At 41.8% G+C, this 20,000-nt stretch overlaps 2 protein-coding genes across 5 annotated transcripts in view; one reads left to right on the top strand and one right to left on the bottom strand.

Annotated features, from left to right (window-relative positions):
- The window catches only part of LOC310730951 (E3 ubiquitin-protein ligase RNF182), an 18,019-nt gene extending 1,797 nt beyond the window's left edge, over positions 1–16,222 (top strand). The window contains exons 2-3 of one of the 3 annotated variants that reach the window (XM_083550189.1): positions 12,752–12,836; positions 12,933–16,222. In XM_083550189.1, coding sequence (XP_083406315.1) covers positions 12,947–13,813 — 867 coding nt within the window. In that variant the 5' untranslated portion in view covers positions 12,752–12,836; positions 12,933–12,946 and the 3' untranslated portion in view covers positions 13,814–16,222. Of the gene's footprint in view, positions 1–12,416; positions 12,837–12,932 lie in introns of those variants that run through there. The other 2 variants (XM_083550190.1, XM_083550188.1) reach the window with 2 other exon arrangements.
- The window catches only part of cep89 (centrosomal protein 89), a 58,745-nt gene that overhangs the window by 10,989 nt on the left and 27,756 nt on the right, over positions 1–20,000 (bottom strand). The window lies entirely within an intron of this gene.

The raw sequence follows: 20,000 nt of genomic DNA, 5'->3' as shown, positions 1-20,000 counted from the left end.
AAGAAACGAGCGGGTCGTTGGTTCTGTTTTGCTGCGACTCAAATTGGTTTATCGTGAGAAAAATGGGGCGGAGCCATGCGATGAAGAGATGGCTTTAGAGTTTTTTTACAGAATCATGAAGCATCCTAACAGTTTCTGGATCTGTACTGAGTGATGATGAGCTTCCACAAGGAGCATGACGTCGACTTAAAACTGATTTCTAAACTAAACCGAAACAAATTGTCATTTGTTTAAGAAATATTCATTAAATAAAAAATAAAAATGAGGATCTTTAAAAAAAAAAAAAAAAAAAAAGAGTAATGAGAAGAGCTTGAATGGTGTAAGACCAGACGAGCCGTGTGTGGTGGCGGTGATGTTCACAGAAGAATCTGGAGTGAACAAATGTGTAAAAATAACTTATTATTCACCAAATTTTTTTTAAATAAAATACATATTATAATATAATTTCTTTTCTTCCTTCATATATAATCAATAATGAGAAAACTCTCTGATCTAAACACAATCAAAAAATGTCTGTGGATAAGATGTTAGACCACTGATCGGAAAGTCATGGGTTTAAATCCCACCATCACAAAGCTGCCACTGATGGGCCCTTGAGCAAGGCCCTTAACCCTCAATATCTTAGCTGTATAAATCAGATAACTAAGTCGCTCTGGATGGGGGCGTCTGCCAAATGCCATATAAATGATTTGAAATAAATAATTCCTTGTATAAACTCTAAGTAGCTGTACATAATCTGATCAAATCCCAAATCCGATCCAATATAGATGTCCAACCTTTAGAAAAAATACAAAAACACTCTTATAAGCAAAAGCCTCTATATTCATCTCCAGGCGTGATGCAGATCTCCGAGCTCAGTGTTCGTGGACAGACAGAGAGAAACGCTGGACAAACTCGACACGGTCAGTCATCCGGAGCGATCGTTTCTGACAGCAGCTGTCATGCGGTGACTAATCGCTGAAAAAAAGAAAACCTAACGAAGAAATTAAATGGGTCTTTAATCATTTTTATTTCTTATTTATACGAACAAGAAGCTCGTTTTTATTGCTTTATGGCGCAATGGCTTCCTGATATTTTCTGGAAGGGAACCAAAGGTGATGTTGGATGAACGCTAAGAGAGAAGTGGAGAAGATGAGCTGGAGAGATGTTTGTGAGAAGGTGACATTTCAGTGTCATTTACACAACACCCCGAGTCTCCTGAGAAGAGTCTGCTGATCAAACTCACTCCTCTCACTCTTTTACATGCTAGCTGTAGTTTGAAGCAGTAGCATGAAATTCTCCCTTCACTTGAACAAGGAGACCCGAACCTGAGCCTGAACTTATCTGCTGGTCTGGATCATTATATACAGGCTGCTAATGCCACATGATTGGTTGATTGAATAATTGTATGAATGGGAAAGTGAAAGAAATAACTTTATGTATAAACTAGAGCAGAAGTAATAATAAAAATCATCATCATCATCATCATCATCATCATCATCATCAAGGCTTACTTTGGCAATTCTGGAGTAACCTTTGTAAGAATATTTGTGGGGAGAACATTATCATCAACATAGATATAACCAAAACAGAAATGAGCCTCGGGAAATGTCCTGTCATTTTATATTAATTTGCACAGGGGGGAAGCGTCCTTGAAATGACCTTTAAGCTTTTAAACACCACATTGTGGCTGCTTTATAGAATTGAATAGAATTTGCTTTATTTGTCACATGTATGTTACGGCACAATAAAATCCTTTTCTTCGCGTATCCCAGCTTGTCCTAAAACTGGGGTCAGAGATGATACAGTGCCCCTGGAGCACAGAGGGTTAAGGGCCTTGCTCAAGGGCCCAAGAGTGGCAGTTTGGCGATACCAGGGCTTGAACTCATGACCTTCCGACCAGTAGCCCAGCACCTTAACCACTGAGCTAGCACTCTCTTCTTTTACATACCAACAGCTTAAATCACATATTAATTAAAGGAAACGTGAAGAACTGAACTAAAGGCTGCTTCTGCTTGACTTTAAGCCCAGTTTCTTCATCTTCACATCTTCCCAGCATCAAGACTCTAATCATAACCTGCTCATCATCACAGCCTTAACGTGCCGGAAAAGCCCAATTATTTCAGCTAGAGATGAATAAATACTCCCTGATGTTTCTACAGAGAAACCAGAGGGGGACAGCAACCATGGCAACAACACTACACACTTATTATTATATATTTTACACAAACATTCAAAACACACAACATCTGGAGCTGATAAATGGAAAAGCCAAATGATTTATGGTTCGAGAGACAACATGGGACATGGGATTGTTCTAAAACTTATTATAATTAATTCACCTGAATGTGTATATATTTTCACACATACACACACACACACACACACACACACACACACACACATATACAATATATATATATATATACAATATATATATATATATATATATATATATATATATATATATATATATATATATATATATATATATATATAGGGGAGGGGTCTGAAATTGTCATCGTAGGTGCATGCCCACTGTGAGAGACATAATCTAAAAAAAAAAAATCCAGAAATCACAATGTATAATTTTTAATCTATTTATTTGTATGATACAGCTGCAAATAAGTATTTGAACATCTGTCTATCAGCTAGAATTCTGACCCTCAAAGACCTGTTAGTCTGCCTTTAAAATGTCCACCTCCACTACATTTATTATCCTAAATTAGATGCACCTGTTTGAGGTCGTTAGCTGCATAAAGACACCTGTCCACCCCATACAATCAGTAAGAATCCAACTACTAACATGGCCAAGACCAAAGAGCTGTCCAAAGACACTAGAGACAAAATTGTACACCTCCACAAGGCTGGAAAGGGCTACTGGGAAATTGCCAAGCAGCTTGGTGAAAAAAGGTCCACTGTTGGAGCAATCATTAGAAAATGGAAGAAGCTAAACATGACTGTCAATCTCCCTCGGACTGGGGCTCCATGCAAGATCTCACCTCGTGGGGTCTCAATGATCCTAAGGAAGGTGAGAAATCAGCCCAGAACTACACAGGAGGAGCTCGTCAATGACCTGAAAAGAGCTGGGACCACCGTTTCCAAGGTTACTGTTGGTAATACACTAAGACGTCATGGTTTGAAATCATGCATGGCATGGAAGGTTCCCCTGCTTAAACCAGCACATGTCCAGGCACGTCTTAAGTTTGCCAATGACCATTTGAATGATTCAGAGGAGTCTTGGGAGAAAGTCATGTGGTCAGATGAGACCAAAATAGAACTTTTGGGTCATAATTCCACTAAACATGTTTGGAGGAAGAAGAATGATGAGTACCATCCCAAGAACACCATCCCTACTATAAAGCATGGGGGTGGTAGCATTATGCTTTGGGTGTGTTTTTCTGCACATGGGACAGGGCGACTGCACTGTATTAAGGAGAGGATGACCGGGGCCATGTATTGCGAGATTTTGGGGAACAACCTTCTTCCCTCAGTTAGAGCATTGAAGATGGGTCGAGGCTGGGTCTTCCAACATGACAATGACCCGAAGCACACAGCCAGGATAACCAAGGAGTGGCTCTGTAAGAAGCATATCAAGGTTCTGGCGTGGCCTAGCCAGTCTCCAGACCTAAACCCAATAGAGAATCTTTGGAGGGAGCTCAAACTCCGTGTTTCTCAGCGACAGGCCAGAAACCTGACTGATCTCGAGAAGATCTGTGTGGAGGAGTGGGCCAAAATCCCTCCTGCAGTGTGTGCAAACCTGGAGAAAAACTACAGGAAACGTTTGACCTCTGTAATTGCAAACAAAGGCTCCTGTACCAAATATTAACATTGACTTTCTCAGGTGTTCAAATACTTATTTGCAGCTGCATCATACAAATAAATAGTTTAAAAATTATACATTGTGTTTTCTGGATTTTTTTTTTAGATTATGTCTCTCACAGTGGACATGCACCTACGATGACAATTTCAGACCCTCCATGATGGAAGAACTTGCAAAATAGCAGGGTGTTCCAATACTTATTTTCCTCACTGTATATGAGAGAAAAAGAAAGAGAGAGAGAGAAACAGATACACACATACACAGACACAAACACACACACACACACACACACACACACACACACACACACACACACACACACACACACACACACACACACACACACAATTGCTCATAACATTTGAAAGCCATAACATACCATGATGTACGGATCAATAAATAAATAAATAACTGCAGAAAGGCCACACTGCGGACAGGATTTGCATTTTACGTGTCGGCAAATCAAATGAGATTGGCTAAAGCGACCTGTGAGAGCGCTCTCTGAGTACAGCACAACATCAATGCCCCCAAAAAACAATCAAAAATTAATTTATAGAATTAAATTAGAACGGAATAGAACTTTACAGAATCTCCCAGACGTTCGATATTTAAATCCCTGCTGCCGAGACCCTCCTGTGTCGCTCACGGATCGTGAAAGTGAAACTTAAATCTGTCAGTAGGGGGTTTGGATTTATTCACGCACATAAAAATATTCATTAAAAGCTTCTTTTCACATTTTTATTTACAGCATTGTCATAACAGGCTGTGTATTGCCCTATTGGGGGAAAAACAGTAGCTCTATGTAAAATCAGACATTGAGCACCCCCTTATAACTAAAATGGTATGAGCCTCGTTTCAGAACACCTCTGCGACGATTCGACTGTGGGATCGGTAGTCGAATCAGACTCCTCCTATCGAAGCATCAAATCTTCAACTATTCAAATAACTATACAAATATTTATCATTAATATAAAACATTTAAATTGTGGCCAATTTGAGAATTTTGCCGTCTCCTGACACGTTGTATTAATACTAATCCCATACTGGATTGTGATTGGATGGAAACAGCACAAGGGGTTAACACCAACAGCTACATTATTAGTAGAGATGCAACACAGAACCATATGGTGATATGGTCAGGTGTCCTCATACTAAATTGTAAAGTGTATTTTCCTGGTGAAGTACAACTTCCTTCTGTTAAAGCAACGATCACTTGTATTGTATTGATCTATAACCTGAAGTGAAGTGAGTGTTATATGGAATGTGCTGCTTGTTTTAATAATTAAACCGTCCTGCCTCATTCTGCTGCGCACACTGCGACACACTGAGAAAACACACTGCGACACACTGAGAAAACACACTGAGAAAACACACTGCGACACACACTGCGAAACACACTGAGACACACACTGCAAAACACACAGACACACACTGCGACACACTGAGAAAACACACTGCGACACACTGAGAAAACACACTGCGATACACACTGCGAAACACACTGAGACACACACTGCAAAACACACAGACACACACTGCGACACACTGAGAAAACACACTGCGACACACTGAGAAAACACACTGCGATACACACTGCGAAACACACTGAGACACACACTGCAAAACACACAGACACACACTGCGACACACTGAGAAAACACACTGCGACACACTGAGAAAACACACTGCGACACACTGAGAAAACACACTGCGACACACACTGCGAAACACACTGAGACACACACTGCAAAACACACAGACACACACTGCGACACACTGAGAAAACACACTGCGACACACTGAGAAAACACACTGCGACACACTGAGAAAACACACTGCGACACACACTGCGAAACACACTGAGACACACTGCAAAACACACAGACACACACTGCGAAACACACTGAGACACACTGCAAAACACACAGACACACACTGCGACACACTGAGAAAACACACTGCGACACACTGAGAAAACACACTGCGACACACTGAGAAAACACACTGCGACACACTGAGAAAACACACTGCGATACACACTGCGAAACACACTGAGACACACACTGCAAAACACACAGACACACACTGCGACACACTGAGAAAACACACTGCGACACACTGAGAAAACACACTGCGACACACTGAGAAAACACACTGCGACACACACTGCGAAACACACTGAGACACACACTGCAAAACACACAGACACACACTGCGACACACTGAGAAAACACACTGCGACACACTGAGAAAACACACTGCGACACACTGAGAAAACACACTGCGACACACACTGCGAAACACACTGAGACACACTGCAAAACACACAGACACACACTGCGACACAGTAAAACACACTGAGACACACACTGTGACACAGTAAAACACACTGAGACACACACTGCGACACAATGCAAAACACACTGCGACACAGTGAAACACACTGAGACACACTGCAACACACTGCGACACACTGAGAAACACACTGCGACACACAGAAACACAAAAACACACACACTGCGAAACACACTGTGACACATACTGAGACACACACCGCAACACACACCACGACACAAAAGTCAAGTCAAGTTTATTTGTATTGCGCTTTTCACAACAGACATTGTCTCAAAGCAGCTTTACAGAAATCAACAGTGAAGGTGAATGGTGTGTGTTTATCCCTGATGAGCACCGTGGCGATGTGAAAAGGAAAAACCCCCCCTTAGATGTTATGAGGAAGAAACCTTGAGAGGAACCAGAATCAAAAGGGGAACCCATCCTCATTTGGGTGACATCAAGAGTTTAATCATAAATCTTTCAACAATACAGAACACTGGAGAGTGAGAACTAACATAAGCACTGGAGTATAAGATTATAAGTAATGTTCTTTCTACTGTGACACACAATTAGACACACAGCAAAACACAGTGAGACACACACTGAGACACACATTGCGAGACACACCGCAACACACATTGCGACACACACTGCGACACACACTGAGACACACTGCGAAACACACTGAGACACACTGAGACACACTGCGAGACACACTGCGTCACACAGTGAGAGACACACAGTGAGGGACACATAAAAACACACTGCGACACAGTGAGACACACTGCGACACACACTGCAACACACATGAAAACACTAAGACACACACTGCGACACACAGTCAGACACAAACTGCGACACACACTGAGACATACAGTGAGACACAGTGAAACACACACTAAAACACAAACTGAGACACAAACTAGGGCTGGGCGATAAATCGATTAACTCGAATGTGTAGTTTACATCGATCTGTTTTAATAAAAACGTGGGTTTCCCTTTAATGTCCGCCGACGCTCCCCTCTGGGCTTCCATAGTTTTGAACAAACTCATCCCTCCCCCCGCGTTTTCCATAGAGATACACAAACAACATGGCAGCGAGCAAACAAAGGTATTAGTACCACCACTTTACTGCAGCACCTCAAACAGAGGCATGCTGTCGAGTGGGAGAGATGCAGGGTCCTACAACATGAACAAGACAGCGGCAGCACAAGGCTGCGGTTAAACAGCCACTTCTTGAAAATACACGGTTAAGCAGCCGCAAGCAGTTTTGTGTTGCGCGTCTAATCGTACACTTCCGGTATGGGTGGTGGGAGCGGTCAAAATACCCGTAAAGACGCTTCAGAATGACTTTTCCGTTAAGAAACAGAAAAATCAGAGCATTTGATTCACCATATTCAAACACTCATAAAACACTCGTTTTCTTTATAAGTTTGCTCAATCTTTCAAATGATTTTTATTAACAGTGTCCCTGTCTGTTACATTTTATCTCATTTTACTGTGGAGTTTTGGAGAAAAGTAAAGGCAAAATATCTCAAATCCTCAGGTGCATTTTCAATCATGTTCCACATTTAAACACTCATAAAACATTTTTCTTTGTAGGTTTGCTCATTTTATGTTATGTTACGTTCTATTTTCACAATTTACAATGGCAGGGCCGCCAGCTTGTATTTTTGGCTTGTTGTTTCTGATTGCACTTTAACCCAAAGTGGGTTATAATCCCAGAAGGGTAAATAAACTTTATTTAATAAAGTTAAAACCTTTTTTTGAACATTTTCTTTGTCATATGCGGATTGATTTTAAGCAGGGGGGAAAAATCGATTTAAATCGCAAATCGGATTTTTTGTGAAAAAATCGGGGATATTTTTTTTTTAGGCTATATCGCCCAGCCCTAACACACACTGAGACATACAGCGAGACATACAGTGAGACACACTGAGACAAACAGTGAGACACACACTGAAACACACACTAAGACACAGACTGCGACACACACTGCAACACACATTGAGACACACACTGTGACACACTGAAACACGCACACTGACTGTGACGGCGGAGGAGATCAATAAGACGGCTCGGTTTAAAGCGGAACAGTGATTAGTGCTTAATGCAGCTTAATGGAGCGTAAGTGTGGCAGTGTTTTCTCCTCACACACACCGGGTACGAGCGCATGCAGCTGCACACTCTACACACACACACACAGACACACACACGCTGAAGGCTGAAGAAAGACATCAACATGCCGTGCAGGTTTATATCCTGTATCTCACCTGCATCTGTTACAAACACTGAACCATAAGGACACATGTACATACAGTATATTATGTTGTGCAACTGCAATTCCAAAAAAATTAAAACACTGCGAAAAATGTAAATAAAAACAGAATACAATGATTTGCAAATCTTATAAACCCATATTTTATTTACAATAGAACATAGAAACCATATCAAATGTTGAAACCGAGGAAAATGTACCATTTTTGGGGAAAATAATAAACTCATTTTAAATTTGATAGCTGCAACACGTCTCTAAAAATTCTTAAGAAATCTCTGTGCACAAGGGAAAAGGGGGAAAAATCTATACAATACCATGATCTTCAGGCTCTCAGACGGCACTGTATTTAAGAGAGTCACGATTCTGTAATGAAAATCACTGCATGGGCTCATTAACGCCTTAAGACCTTCCGCCATTTAAAAACATTTGGAGCATCATGAAGTGAAAAACACAACGAGGAAGACCAGGACTGTTGAGCAGATAGAATCCTGTATCAGACACACATGGGACAACATTCCTTTCTCGATACTTAAGCAACTTCTACAAACATGTTGTTAAAAGAAGACGTGATGTTACGTGATGTTAGGGAAACATGGCCCTGTCCCAACTTTTTGTTGCAGCAATAAAATTCAAAGTGACCTTATCTTCTCCTTAAAATGGTACATATTCTCAGTTTATACATTTAATATGTTTTCTATTTTCTATTGTAAATAAAACATGGGTTTGATATTTACAAATCACTGAGTTCTGTTTTTATTTACATTTTACACAGTGTCCCAACTTTTTGGAAATTGGAGTTGCATAAAAAGTGCAGGTATCATGTCATGAGCAAAGAGCAGCTCAATACAGTTACACAGTGTGCACATATAGAGGTGCATTGTGCAGGAAAATTACAGAGATCAGAAAAAGACCAGGTGGAGACTGAGATACAAGGCAAAGACCATGGAAATGCAAACGCCAAGGGAATGTTTTTTTTAGAACGTGGGTCAAAGTGTAGATGTTTACTTCAGGTTCTGAGCCCAGACTCCAGAAGGTTATCAGTAAAATGTAAATACACTGGAAGTGGATTCATTATTGATTTTATACATCGAGAGCAATCGAGCGTGAAATATTTTTCAAAAAAAAAAAAAAAAACAGTAATAAATAATTAATGGGCAATAAGGGGATCTTATTATTATTAGTAGCGAGTGAAAAGAATGAGGAAATATTTTCATGTTTCATTCAATCTTCAGGTTTTAATCACCTGCAGACATGCAGCTCACCGGATGTTTTTTGTTTTGCGCACCATTTAGTGCCTACAGGATTGATATGATGTTAAGTTGTTTTTTTAAGGGGTTCAGCTGATACACCCTGTGTGTGTGTGTATGTGTATGTGTGTGTGTGTGTGTGTGTGTGTGTGTGTGTGTGTGTGTGTGTGTGTGTGTGTGTGTGTGTGTGTGTGAGGGAGAGAGAGAGAAAGACAGAGAGAGAACAATGTGTGTTTGAATGAGACAAAGACAGACAGGCAGACAGATTTGTGTGTCTAGGAGAAAAAAAGAGAGAGAAATAGATGTTTCTAAATAAGACAGACGAACGGACAGACGAACGGACAGACAGACAGACAGACAGACAGACAGACAGACAGACAGACAGACAGACGTGTTTAAGAGAAAGTAGAGAGAAATTGAGAAAAAGTGAGAGAAAAGTGAGAGAAAAATAAATGTTTTTAAAAAGATAGAAAGATGCAGACAGACAAACAGATACACAGATAAACAGTTAGACAGACAGACAGACAGACAGACAGACAGACAGACAGACAGACAGAGAGATAGGTGTGTCTATGAAAAAAAGAAGAAAGAAATTGAGGAAGAGAAATAGATGTTTCCAAAAAATATATTGAAGATGGCAGGCAGGCAGGCAAGCAGGCAGGCAGGCAGGCAGGCAGACAGACAGACAGACAAAAGTATGTACAGTATATTAAAATACACATGTGGCTGATAAAAATTAATTCCTCATCCCAATAACTGCCTTTATAATAATAATAATAATAATAATAATAATAATAATAATAATAATACTTTTATATGATAGATAAATGGAGTTACTGTATAAAGATATCAGCTGTATAAAGGGAAGTCTTCCTGTCTGAGTGTGTGAGGAACACTACAGGAGGCGAGAGCTCTGATTTGCCCATCAGGTTTATGATGTCAGAAGCCTGAAATGAGCCTCAGGGGGATATGCAACGATCACCATTAAACTCTGTGGTCATATTAAAGTGATAAATCCTATTGATCGGCTCTGTCTTCTGATCTGGCGAGAGCAGTGTGATGACCAGTATCCTGGGGCAAAAACAAGGCAGTAAACATCAACATTAACATAAAATCCATGATTATGGACGGGTTTTTTTTCCAATGAACCATAAGCACAGTGTGATACAGATCACTAACAAGCCTCAGGTCTGTAATTGATGGGAACAAAAAGCTGCAGATAATGATATCAGATCTTTAGAGGAGAGCGAGCTGAGACTCACTGCAATAAGAGCGAGCTAGTGTGTTTCTCTACTGTAAAATGTCAATCCTGTAATGGACCATAAAATGTAGCTCTACAGCAGATCTTCCAATCCAACCCATGTTAAGCCGGTCTTCATGGAGCTGGCTTTGTGCACAGGGGCTGGAAAACACAGGTGTCCCAATACCTTTGGCCATAGTGGGTACAAAGATAGTCAACTTATTTATAATCAAATCAAAACGATGAAGATTTTCCTTCATAGCAGGTTTCTCAAGTCTGGTAGAAAAAGAAAGGCGTTCCTCCTAATTCAAATCCTAATTCTGGTCCAGGATGTTGTACTGTTTCCTCAGGAAGGCCTCATGCTGCTTATCTTATCGAATTAGAGCTGCACCATGTTTGTAAGAGCAAGGAGGTCTATAAAATATGCAGAGCTCGGTCTATTTCAGAGCTGGGACAGAACACCACTTCCCTAAAAAAACCCGCAGCTTCTTCTGAATGTTGGACTTGTTATGAAACATAGGATTCGTGACAGCGGTCTGAAGGATAAAACATGCTTCCTTGGTGTAGATTGTGTATGAGAGAGATGAGCTCCTCATGAAATGATGGAATACTGAGCACAGGATCGGAATTCTGCCATCATTGTCTGTAAACACAGTTTGCAACGTCTTTTACAAATGCAGGTTAAATCTCTATCATGTAAAGAAGAAGGAATGTGTAAACATGATCCAGAAACATCGCCATCCTCTCTTTGCCAAAGCTCATTTAAAATGTACTGAAGCAAAATAGAAAACTGTTCTGTGGTCAGACGAATCGAAATTTTAATTTCTTTCTGGAAACCATGGACACCATGTCCTCTGGACTAAAGAGGAGCGGGACCATCCGGCCTGTGGAATGGGCAGCTTGCTCATTTGGAAAGGCTCCACCAGTGCAGAAAACAACTTTTTCAGGGAAGATGTTGCATATTTGAGCAAGACAATGCTAAATGCATAGTGCATCTATTACAACAGCATGACTTCATAGTAGAAGAGTCCGGGGGCTGAACTGGCCTGCCTGCAGTCTCGACCTTTTACCATTTTAAAACATTTGGTGCATCATGAAACAAAAAACACAACAAAGAAGACCCAGAAGTGTTGATCATGTATCCTGTATCAGACACATATGGGACAACGTTCTGCTGCCAAAACCTTAGAAACTGGTCTCCTCAGTTCCCAGATGTATGTGAAGAGAAGATGTGATGCCACACAGTTCGAAACACAGTCCTGACCCTATTTTTTGAGACTTGTTGCATCCATCAAATTCAAAATGACCTTATTCTTTTCTTAAAATGGTATCTATTCTTATTGCATTCTGTTTTTTATTTACATTTTGCATAGCACCCAGACTTTTTTGGAACTGGGGTTGTATTTATTTATTTATTTATTTATTTATTATTTTCATAAATCTGTACTCAGTTTCGGCCAAAATGTTAGTATGTGATGATGGAGAGAGAGAGAGAGAGAGAGAGAGAGAGAGAGAGAGAGAGAGAGAGAGAGAGAGAGAGAGAGAGAGAGAGAAGACATTAATGAAGCTCCCTCTCTCACCCTAATTTATTTGATTGACAGCTACAGCCTGGGTTTAATCCAAGCATGCACATCTGTACACATCTGCCTAAAATCCAGCATTCCACAACTCTGTCTCTGTGATATAATTAATTTGGGATTAATTGCATGCCACGTTTCTCTGCTGTGGAAAACCCAAAACAGATGGCTTTGACAGAAAAGTTGATCCTCCTGCAGGTTATTAGTTATGGGGAAGATCCTGCTCCATTTTATTCTCTCACTTACAACTAATGTTCCTGCTTGGGTTTTCAGACAGATGCTACAGACAATCAACTAAAGCATGAAGGAACATCTCCAGTCTATATATAAGATTTAATAACCTGGGTGGGAACAAAAGGTGACTTTATTCAAATTTTTTGTAAGCAATCTAAATAAAAACACATCCACAACAACGTTCATACACATTAAAGTTCTTCTCTCTTGTTTTCTACAGAGTATGATGCCAAGATGAGCTGCACTCAGGCTGAACCAGAGGAGAGGCCTGCTAATCCCAGCAACGACATTAATGCAAATGCTAATCCCAATGCTAAAACCCAGCCTAGTGTGTGGGAAAGCCCCGTATCGGTTGCTAATGCTTCCTTAAATCCAAGCGCTAGTTTTAACCCCAATGCCACGAACACCAGCGATGAGATGGAGTGCAAGATCTGCTACCAGCGCTACAACATCCAAAGCCGTAAGCCTAAGATACTGGACTGCCTGCACCGGGTGTGTGCTCGCTGCCTTAACAAGATCCTGGACATCGGAGACAGCTCGGGCTGCATCTGCTGTCCCTTCTGCCGGCACGAGACGAGAGTTAGCGACTACGAGGTGGCGGTGCTGCCGGACGACTTAAACATCATGTCCTTCCTGGCACTCCGGGAAAAGTGCTGGAGCTCAGACCATGGCAATGAGGTGGTGCTAACACCCAAGAGCTTGTCATCCAGCAATAGCCCCTACCACGACTCTTCCAACTGCCTGGTCATCACCATTATGGAGGTCCAGAGAGACACGCAGCATTCACCCAGTCGCATGGGTAGCTCCGATGACTATGGGGAGCACAGCCTGGACTCCGTATCGATGGCCTCACATGGAGGTACCATAGACCAAGACGCGTTCACCAAGTTTTGCAATCACGTACCACGGATTCTCGTATGGTTGTTGGGTTTCTTTTACTTTGGGTCCCTGCCGCTAGGAATATACTTACTGGTGATTCAAAGAGTGACTCTGGGGGTTGTGTGTGTCAGCCTCGTGCCCACCAGCCTTACTGTGTGTCTCGTTTATGGATTCTGCCAGTGTCTTTGCCAAGGTCTATGTGACTGCTCTGGCAGAAGCTGACCGGATACGACGGGAACGATGAACTTACACACTTATGATGTATGTGTTGAGGGCTAATATACTTCAGCAATAAGCGAGAGTGCTGTTGTAATGAACATCGGGTTGCTCCAGCTGTGCTGATATTCAGTGCCACAGCTGGATTGTCTGATGTTTTGTCTGATATTGCTTTCACACAGGTTTATAAATATGTGGTATTTTAGACACCATGCGGACAGATTCATCATTAGATTTTGGTCCATTGATGAAAACAGTTTCCAGAGAAACGCAGCTGGATACGGCATTCCGTGGTGCCATACCAACAATGCCGACATGATGTGGAAAGACGTCACATGGTATTTAGACCAAAAGATTGCAGCTTATCCGAACAAAACTTACCAAACCTGCCTCATTTCTTAACATGCAAAACATCGTCATGCCTGATGACTGAGGTCTGGTGTAAATTTCTGCTAGTAGACATGGGGCTTCATGCCCATGAGGGGTGTCTCTCTTGCTGTTCTTCCAAAAGCATTGTATTTCTGGACAATCTGTGAGTCAACACCTGATTGGTCGAGTTGGGGAAGTGTATCCAGGTTGTGTACTCGAGGGGTTTGAGACCGCCCTGAATACACCACACATCCTGTAAGTTCCATTCGGATGAAAGATTCGAGGTTTCAGGCTTTCGATTTTTAGAACGGTGTCTAATGGAATAATAAAACATTATACAGATATATATATTTTAAATGTATAATTTAATACCTATAATTTATACGGAGGGGTGATGTAGATCAGTGGTTAAAGCATTGGGTTACTGATCGGAAGGTTTGGGGTTCAAATCAATCTGCCACCCTTGGGGCCCAAGAGCAAAGCCCTTAACCATCTGTGCTCCAAAGGAAACCCTGAGCTCTGACCCCAGCTTCCTAACATCACAGGGATATATGAAGAATTTCACTGGGGTCAGAGTGCAGGGTCTCCCCTGGAGCACAAAAGGGTTAAGGGCCCCAAAAGAGGCAGCTTGCCTCAAAACCCCCAACCTTCCCAAAACCTTAACCACTGAGCTAGGAAGAAATCTTAGGGGAACCCATCCTCATCCTCAACAGTAAATGCCTATTCATTATAGTTCCATCATTGTTGAGATTATCACCAGTTTACTGATGGAGACTTAAATAACACTCTCACAGGTGTATGGAATCTATATTTAATCTGTTTTTGCCTTACACACACACTTGCAGGATTCCATTACATGGCGTTCATTGCGTTAGAAAAAAATATAATGTGCTGCTGTATTTAATGTCAGTATAACAGCCAGCCTCAGGAGCCAGCAATCATTTTCATGTTTCTTCTTAAGGATTCCCATTTATTTGTTGTCGAGGCAAAAGTACGAGGTGATTTAAAACATTTTCAAGACATTTCATAACACCAAAAAATGGCAGCAAAAGTCTGCATGCACAGTCACAGGGAGCACCGACATTCATAAGTCGTCCTGTGTACATCAGGAGCTGGCGCTATGCTGACCACGTGCCTCACCATGTCTTCTGTTCTGACCACGTGCGCACCCAGTCATCGAGCTCTTCTCACATGTTTGTTTCTTGCCGGAAACAACACAATCTCATTTACGCCTCCACCCTACTCACCAGATTTGGCTCCTAAGGACTTCCCCCTGTTCTCGAAGATGAAGATCCAGCTTGCCATTTTGACAATGTTGTGGAGACCCAAAGAGGATCGCAGAAGATGCTTAACACATAAAAAAAAAGACTTCCAGGACACGTTTCAGAAGAACATTGTGTGCACAGTATTGTTGTGCAAGGGGACGGGTTTTGAAGGTGATGGGGTGCAAACGTAGCTAAATAAAGTGTTTTCTGCTTTACAGAGCGAGTCTCAAAACATTTTGAGATCACCTCGTGCTCCCCTTTTCATCTCAACTCATTTCAACTCAAACTCGGACTCTGCTCTGCTTTTCTTTATTTTATTCATTCTGGTACATGACATCATTCCCCAATGTCCAGGTACAACGCCCCCTACATGTCAGCAGAAGTGTACATCATGTCTAACGTTAATGGCGTACTGTAGGACATGTGGCTGTCAGAGAGAAATGATTCCTAGTGTACGTTCCTTCATGTAATGCTCCTCCAACACGGTCTCCAGGAAAACAACTGTGTTTAGGATGGAATAAGTGTTTCAGGGTTGGAGCTCTGTATCCTGGAGCTGGAGAAGTTTCTGGTGAAAGAGCCTTTCCAAAATAAAGTGAATTTCCTTGAAGTTTTTGTGTGTCTTTATATATTTATGGCATTTTGCAGACACGGTTATCCAGAGCGACTTACAGCTGAGCAGTTGAGGGCCTTGCTCAAGGGTCCAGCAGTGGCACCATGGTGGTGCTGGGATTTGAATTTCTGATCCAATGCCTTAACCACTAATCTACCACCTCCCCTCTTTATGAAGAGACACAACACAGTTGGAATATGATGTTCTACGGGTTTCAGTGTGATGATGATGGTTATGACAGTGATAATGATGATGGCGATAATAGTGGTGATGATGATGATGATGGTTATGCCAGTGGTGATGATAATGGTGATAATAGTGATGATGGTGATAATAGTGATGATGGTGATGATGATGGCGAGAATAGTGATAATGGCGATAATAGTGGTGATGATGATGATGATGGTTATGCCAGTGGTGATGATGATGGTGATAATAGTGATGATGGTGATAATAGTGATGATGGTGATGATGATGATGGCGAGAATAGTGATAATGGCGATAATAGTGATGATGATGATGATGATGATGATGATGATGATGGTGATGATGATGGTGATCATAAGGTGAAATTATTATATTTGTTGTTTTTCTTTTATTGATGTAGTTCACATCTGGCGTAACACATCTGCAGACACACCCCATTCTCATGCATAAAGAACTTATTTTCTTCAAAGGTCATGAAATCAATCACATGTGAGTGATGTGTCACATCACTTTTGCCCCTGGGAGGGCGGGAGAGAGAGGACAGGAGAAAGGAAACGAGGGAGAGAGGAGGAGAAAACACAGTGTGGAAACAGAGTGTAATTACAGAGTGTGGATCCGGCGCTGTGTCAGTGCGCTCGGCCTCACCGCTCCGACCTGACCGAGTACACGTGCTGTGAATACTGATATCTCCAGACTTTGACCCAAAAACAAAACGGAATTACTGGGAAGTGTGAAAGGGATAAGAGGGGGAAAACACACACACACACACACACACACACACACACACACACACACACACACACACACACACACACACACACACAACACACACACAAACACACACACAAACACACACACAGCCTTCCCTGCTTGTTACTACATAGTACCCGATGTCTGAGCAGTCAGGCTGAACATATCCCTGTCCGCCTGCTGTTGCCATAGAGACGCCTCGCATCTGGACCACATAGAAGACAGACATCAGCTCCGCTGGGTCACACGCAGGGTTTAGAGGGACAATGTGGAGGTTAGCTTAAATACACACACACACACACACACACACACACACACACACACACACACACACACACACTGCAGCTGCTCTCACATTATACTTTTCTTTCTTAAAGATAATTTTGCCATGTGTGCACTCTCTCTCTCACACACTCTCTCTCTCTCTCTCTCTCTCTCTCTCTCACACTCTCTCTCTCTCTCTCTCTCTCTCTCTCTCTCTCTCTCTCTCTCTCACACACACACACACACACACTGACACACAAATAGGAGCTCTTTAGGAGGAGATCTTCCCCACACTTCCATTCCATGTAAAGCAGATCTTCATGGAGCTGCTTTGTGCACAGGAGCATTGTAATGCTGGAACAGGTTTGGGTCTCCGAGTTCAAGTGAAGGGAAAAGTGAATAATGTGTAAATGGAGTAATATTGTGCTGATCTTACAGTCTGCATGTCTTACAGAACATCTCATCATATCATATATCAATTATTTGGTTCAATCAACCTTCATTGTCACGTTCTTGACACTAAAGGCACCGCACTGTTGATTCTGAAGGCCTCGAGGCAGATTTCATTGACCCCAGCAACCTATGATGACTGAAATCTGATTGGAGTTTAGGACAGCAGAGAAGGTCTTGCTGGCACTTACTGCTCGACATGGTCTATAAGGCTCCTACAGGGCTACTGAAAGGTTTCTAAAAGTTCCTCAAGGGTTCCTAAAGGGTTTTTGGATAGTTGATGACTTTTAAACGGTTCGACTTGGGATCTTTTGTGAAGGGAAACTCTTCTTCATTCAACCTTACTGAGATAATTTCCTCAGTTAGCTTCAAACCATCTAAACAAACTCAGAGACAAAAAGAGACGAAGAGAGACGGGCAGATAAGTAGATGACAAATCTAATGTGATTCACATTCTCATGCTTTCAAGTGTCTGAATTATTGTATGTGATTTCCGTGGCCCTGAACCAAATCTTAATTAATAATGATGCAAAAATCCTTCATGAAGGTCAGACATCAGGAAATGTGTACACAGCTGTCTCACTCTGGATGGAAAAATAACTGGAAGTTACTAAGGTTACAGGTTCACATATGGTTACCAATCACAACCCACTATTCACACCTGAACTCCTTCCAGCCAATCACAATCCTCTATTCACACCTGAACTCCTTCCAGCCAATCACAATCCACTATTCATACCTGAACTCCTTCTAGCCAATCACAATCCACTATTCACACCTGAACTCCTTCCAGCCAATCACAATCCACTATTCACACCCGAACTCCTTCCAGCCAATCACAATCCACTATTCATACCTGAACTCCTTCCAGCCAATCACAATCCACTATTCACACCTGAACTCCTTCCAGCCATTCAAAATCCTCTATTCACACTGACCAAGTATAAATATATTTATTCATTTGTTTGTTTATCAGTTTATGGTGTATGTATTTGTGATTGCGTTCACAGTTGTGTACCACAGACAGGCCAATAAATCCTGTTTGAATTTAGATTCCGATTGGAGAGTTGCAGAGAGAGAGAGATTCGTTCTCTCTATTTATTCGTTCCTCTGTTCTGTTCTTAGATTATGGAAACTGAACTGCAGAGACGGTATTCTGTTCAGGTCTCGACACGTGAGTATGAAATTTCATAGCCCGGATCTGATAACGAAACTCTGGAGCACGTTCAATTCTCCGGAGTGATCAGGAATAAACAGAGGAGAAGGTTACAGTAGTGACTCACAGCATTTTGGAAAAGAAAGTTGGAACCTCAGGCTCCAAACGTCGGGATAGAAGTCCTGCTCATGTGTGAGGTAAAGTACACACCTGCGTAAGGTAAAGTACACACCTGTGTGAGGTAAAGTACACACCTGTGTAAGGTAAAGTACACGCCTGTGTGAGGTAAAGTACACACCTGTGTAAGGTAAAGTACATGCATGTGTAAGGTAAAGTACACACCTGTGTAAGGTAAAGTACACACCTGTGTGAGGTAAAGTACACACCTGTGTAAGGTAAAGTACACACCTGTGTAAGGTAAAGTACACGCCTGTGTGAGGTAAAGTACATGCATGTGTAAGGTAAAGTACACACCTGTGTAAGGTAAAGTACACGCCTGTGTGAGGTAAAGTACATGCATGTGTAAGGTAAAGTACACACCTGTGTAAGGTAAAGTACACACCTGTGTGAGGTAAAGTACACACCTGTGTAAGGTAAAGTACACGCCTGTGTGAGGTAAAGTACATGCATGTGTAAGGTAAAGTACACACCTGTGTAAGGTAAAGTACACACCTGTGTGAGGTAAAGTACACACCTGTGTAAGGTAAAGTACACGCCTGTGTAAGGTAAAGTACACGCCTGTGTGAGGTAAAGTACACGCCTGTGTGAGGTAAAGTACATGCATGTGTAAGGTAAAGTACACGCCTGTGTAAGGTAAAGTACACGCCTGTGAGAGGTAAAGTACACGCCTGTGTGAGGTAAAGTACACACCTGTGTAAGGTAAAGTACACGCTTGTGTGAAGTAAAGTACACACCTGTGTAAGGTAAAGTACACGCATGTGTAAGGTAAAGAACACACCTGTGTAAGGTAAAGTACACACCTGTGTAAGGTAAAGTACACACCTGTGTGAGGTAAAGTACACACCTGTGTAAGGTAAAGTACACGCCTGTGTGAGGTAAAGTACACGCCTGTGTAAGGTAAAGTACACGCCTGTGAGAGGTAAAGTACACGCCTGTGTGAGG

The sequence above is a fragment of the Silurus aristotelis genome (assembly GCF_946808225.1).
Source record: "Silurus aristotelis genome assembly, chromosome: 9".
NCBI lineage: Eukaryota > Metazoa > Chordata > Actinopteri > Siluriformes > Siluridae > Silurus > Silurus aristotelis.
The sequence above is the reverse complement of the archived record's forward strand: the minus strand, read 5'-3'. Positions and strand labels throughout refer to the sequence as shown.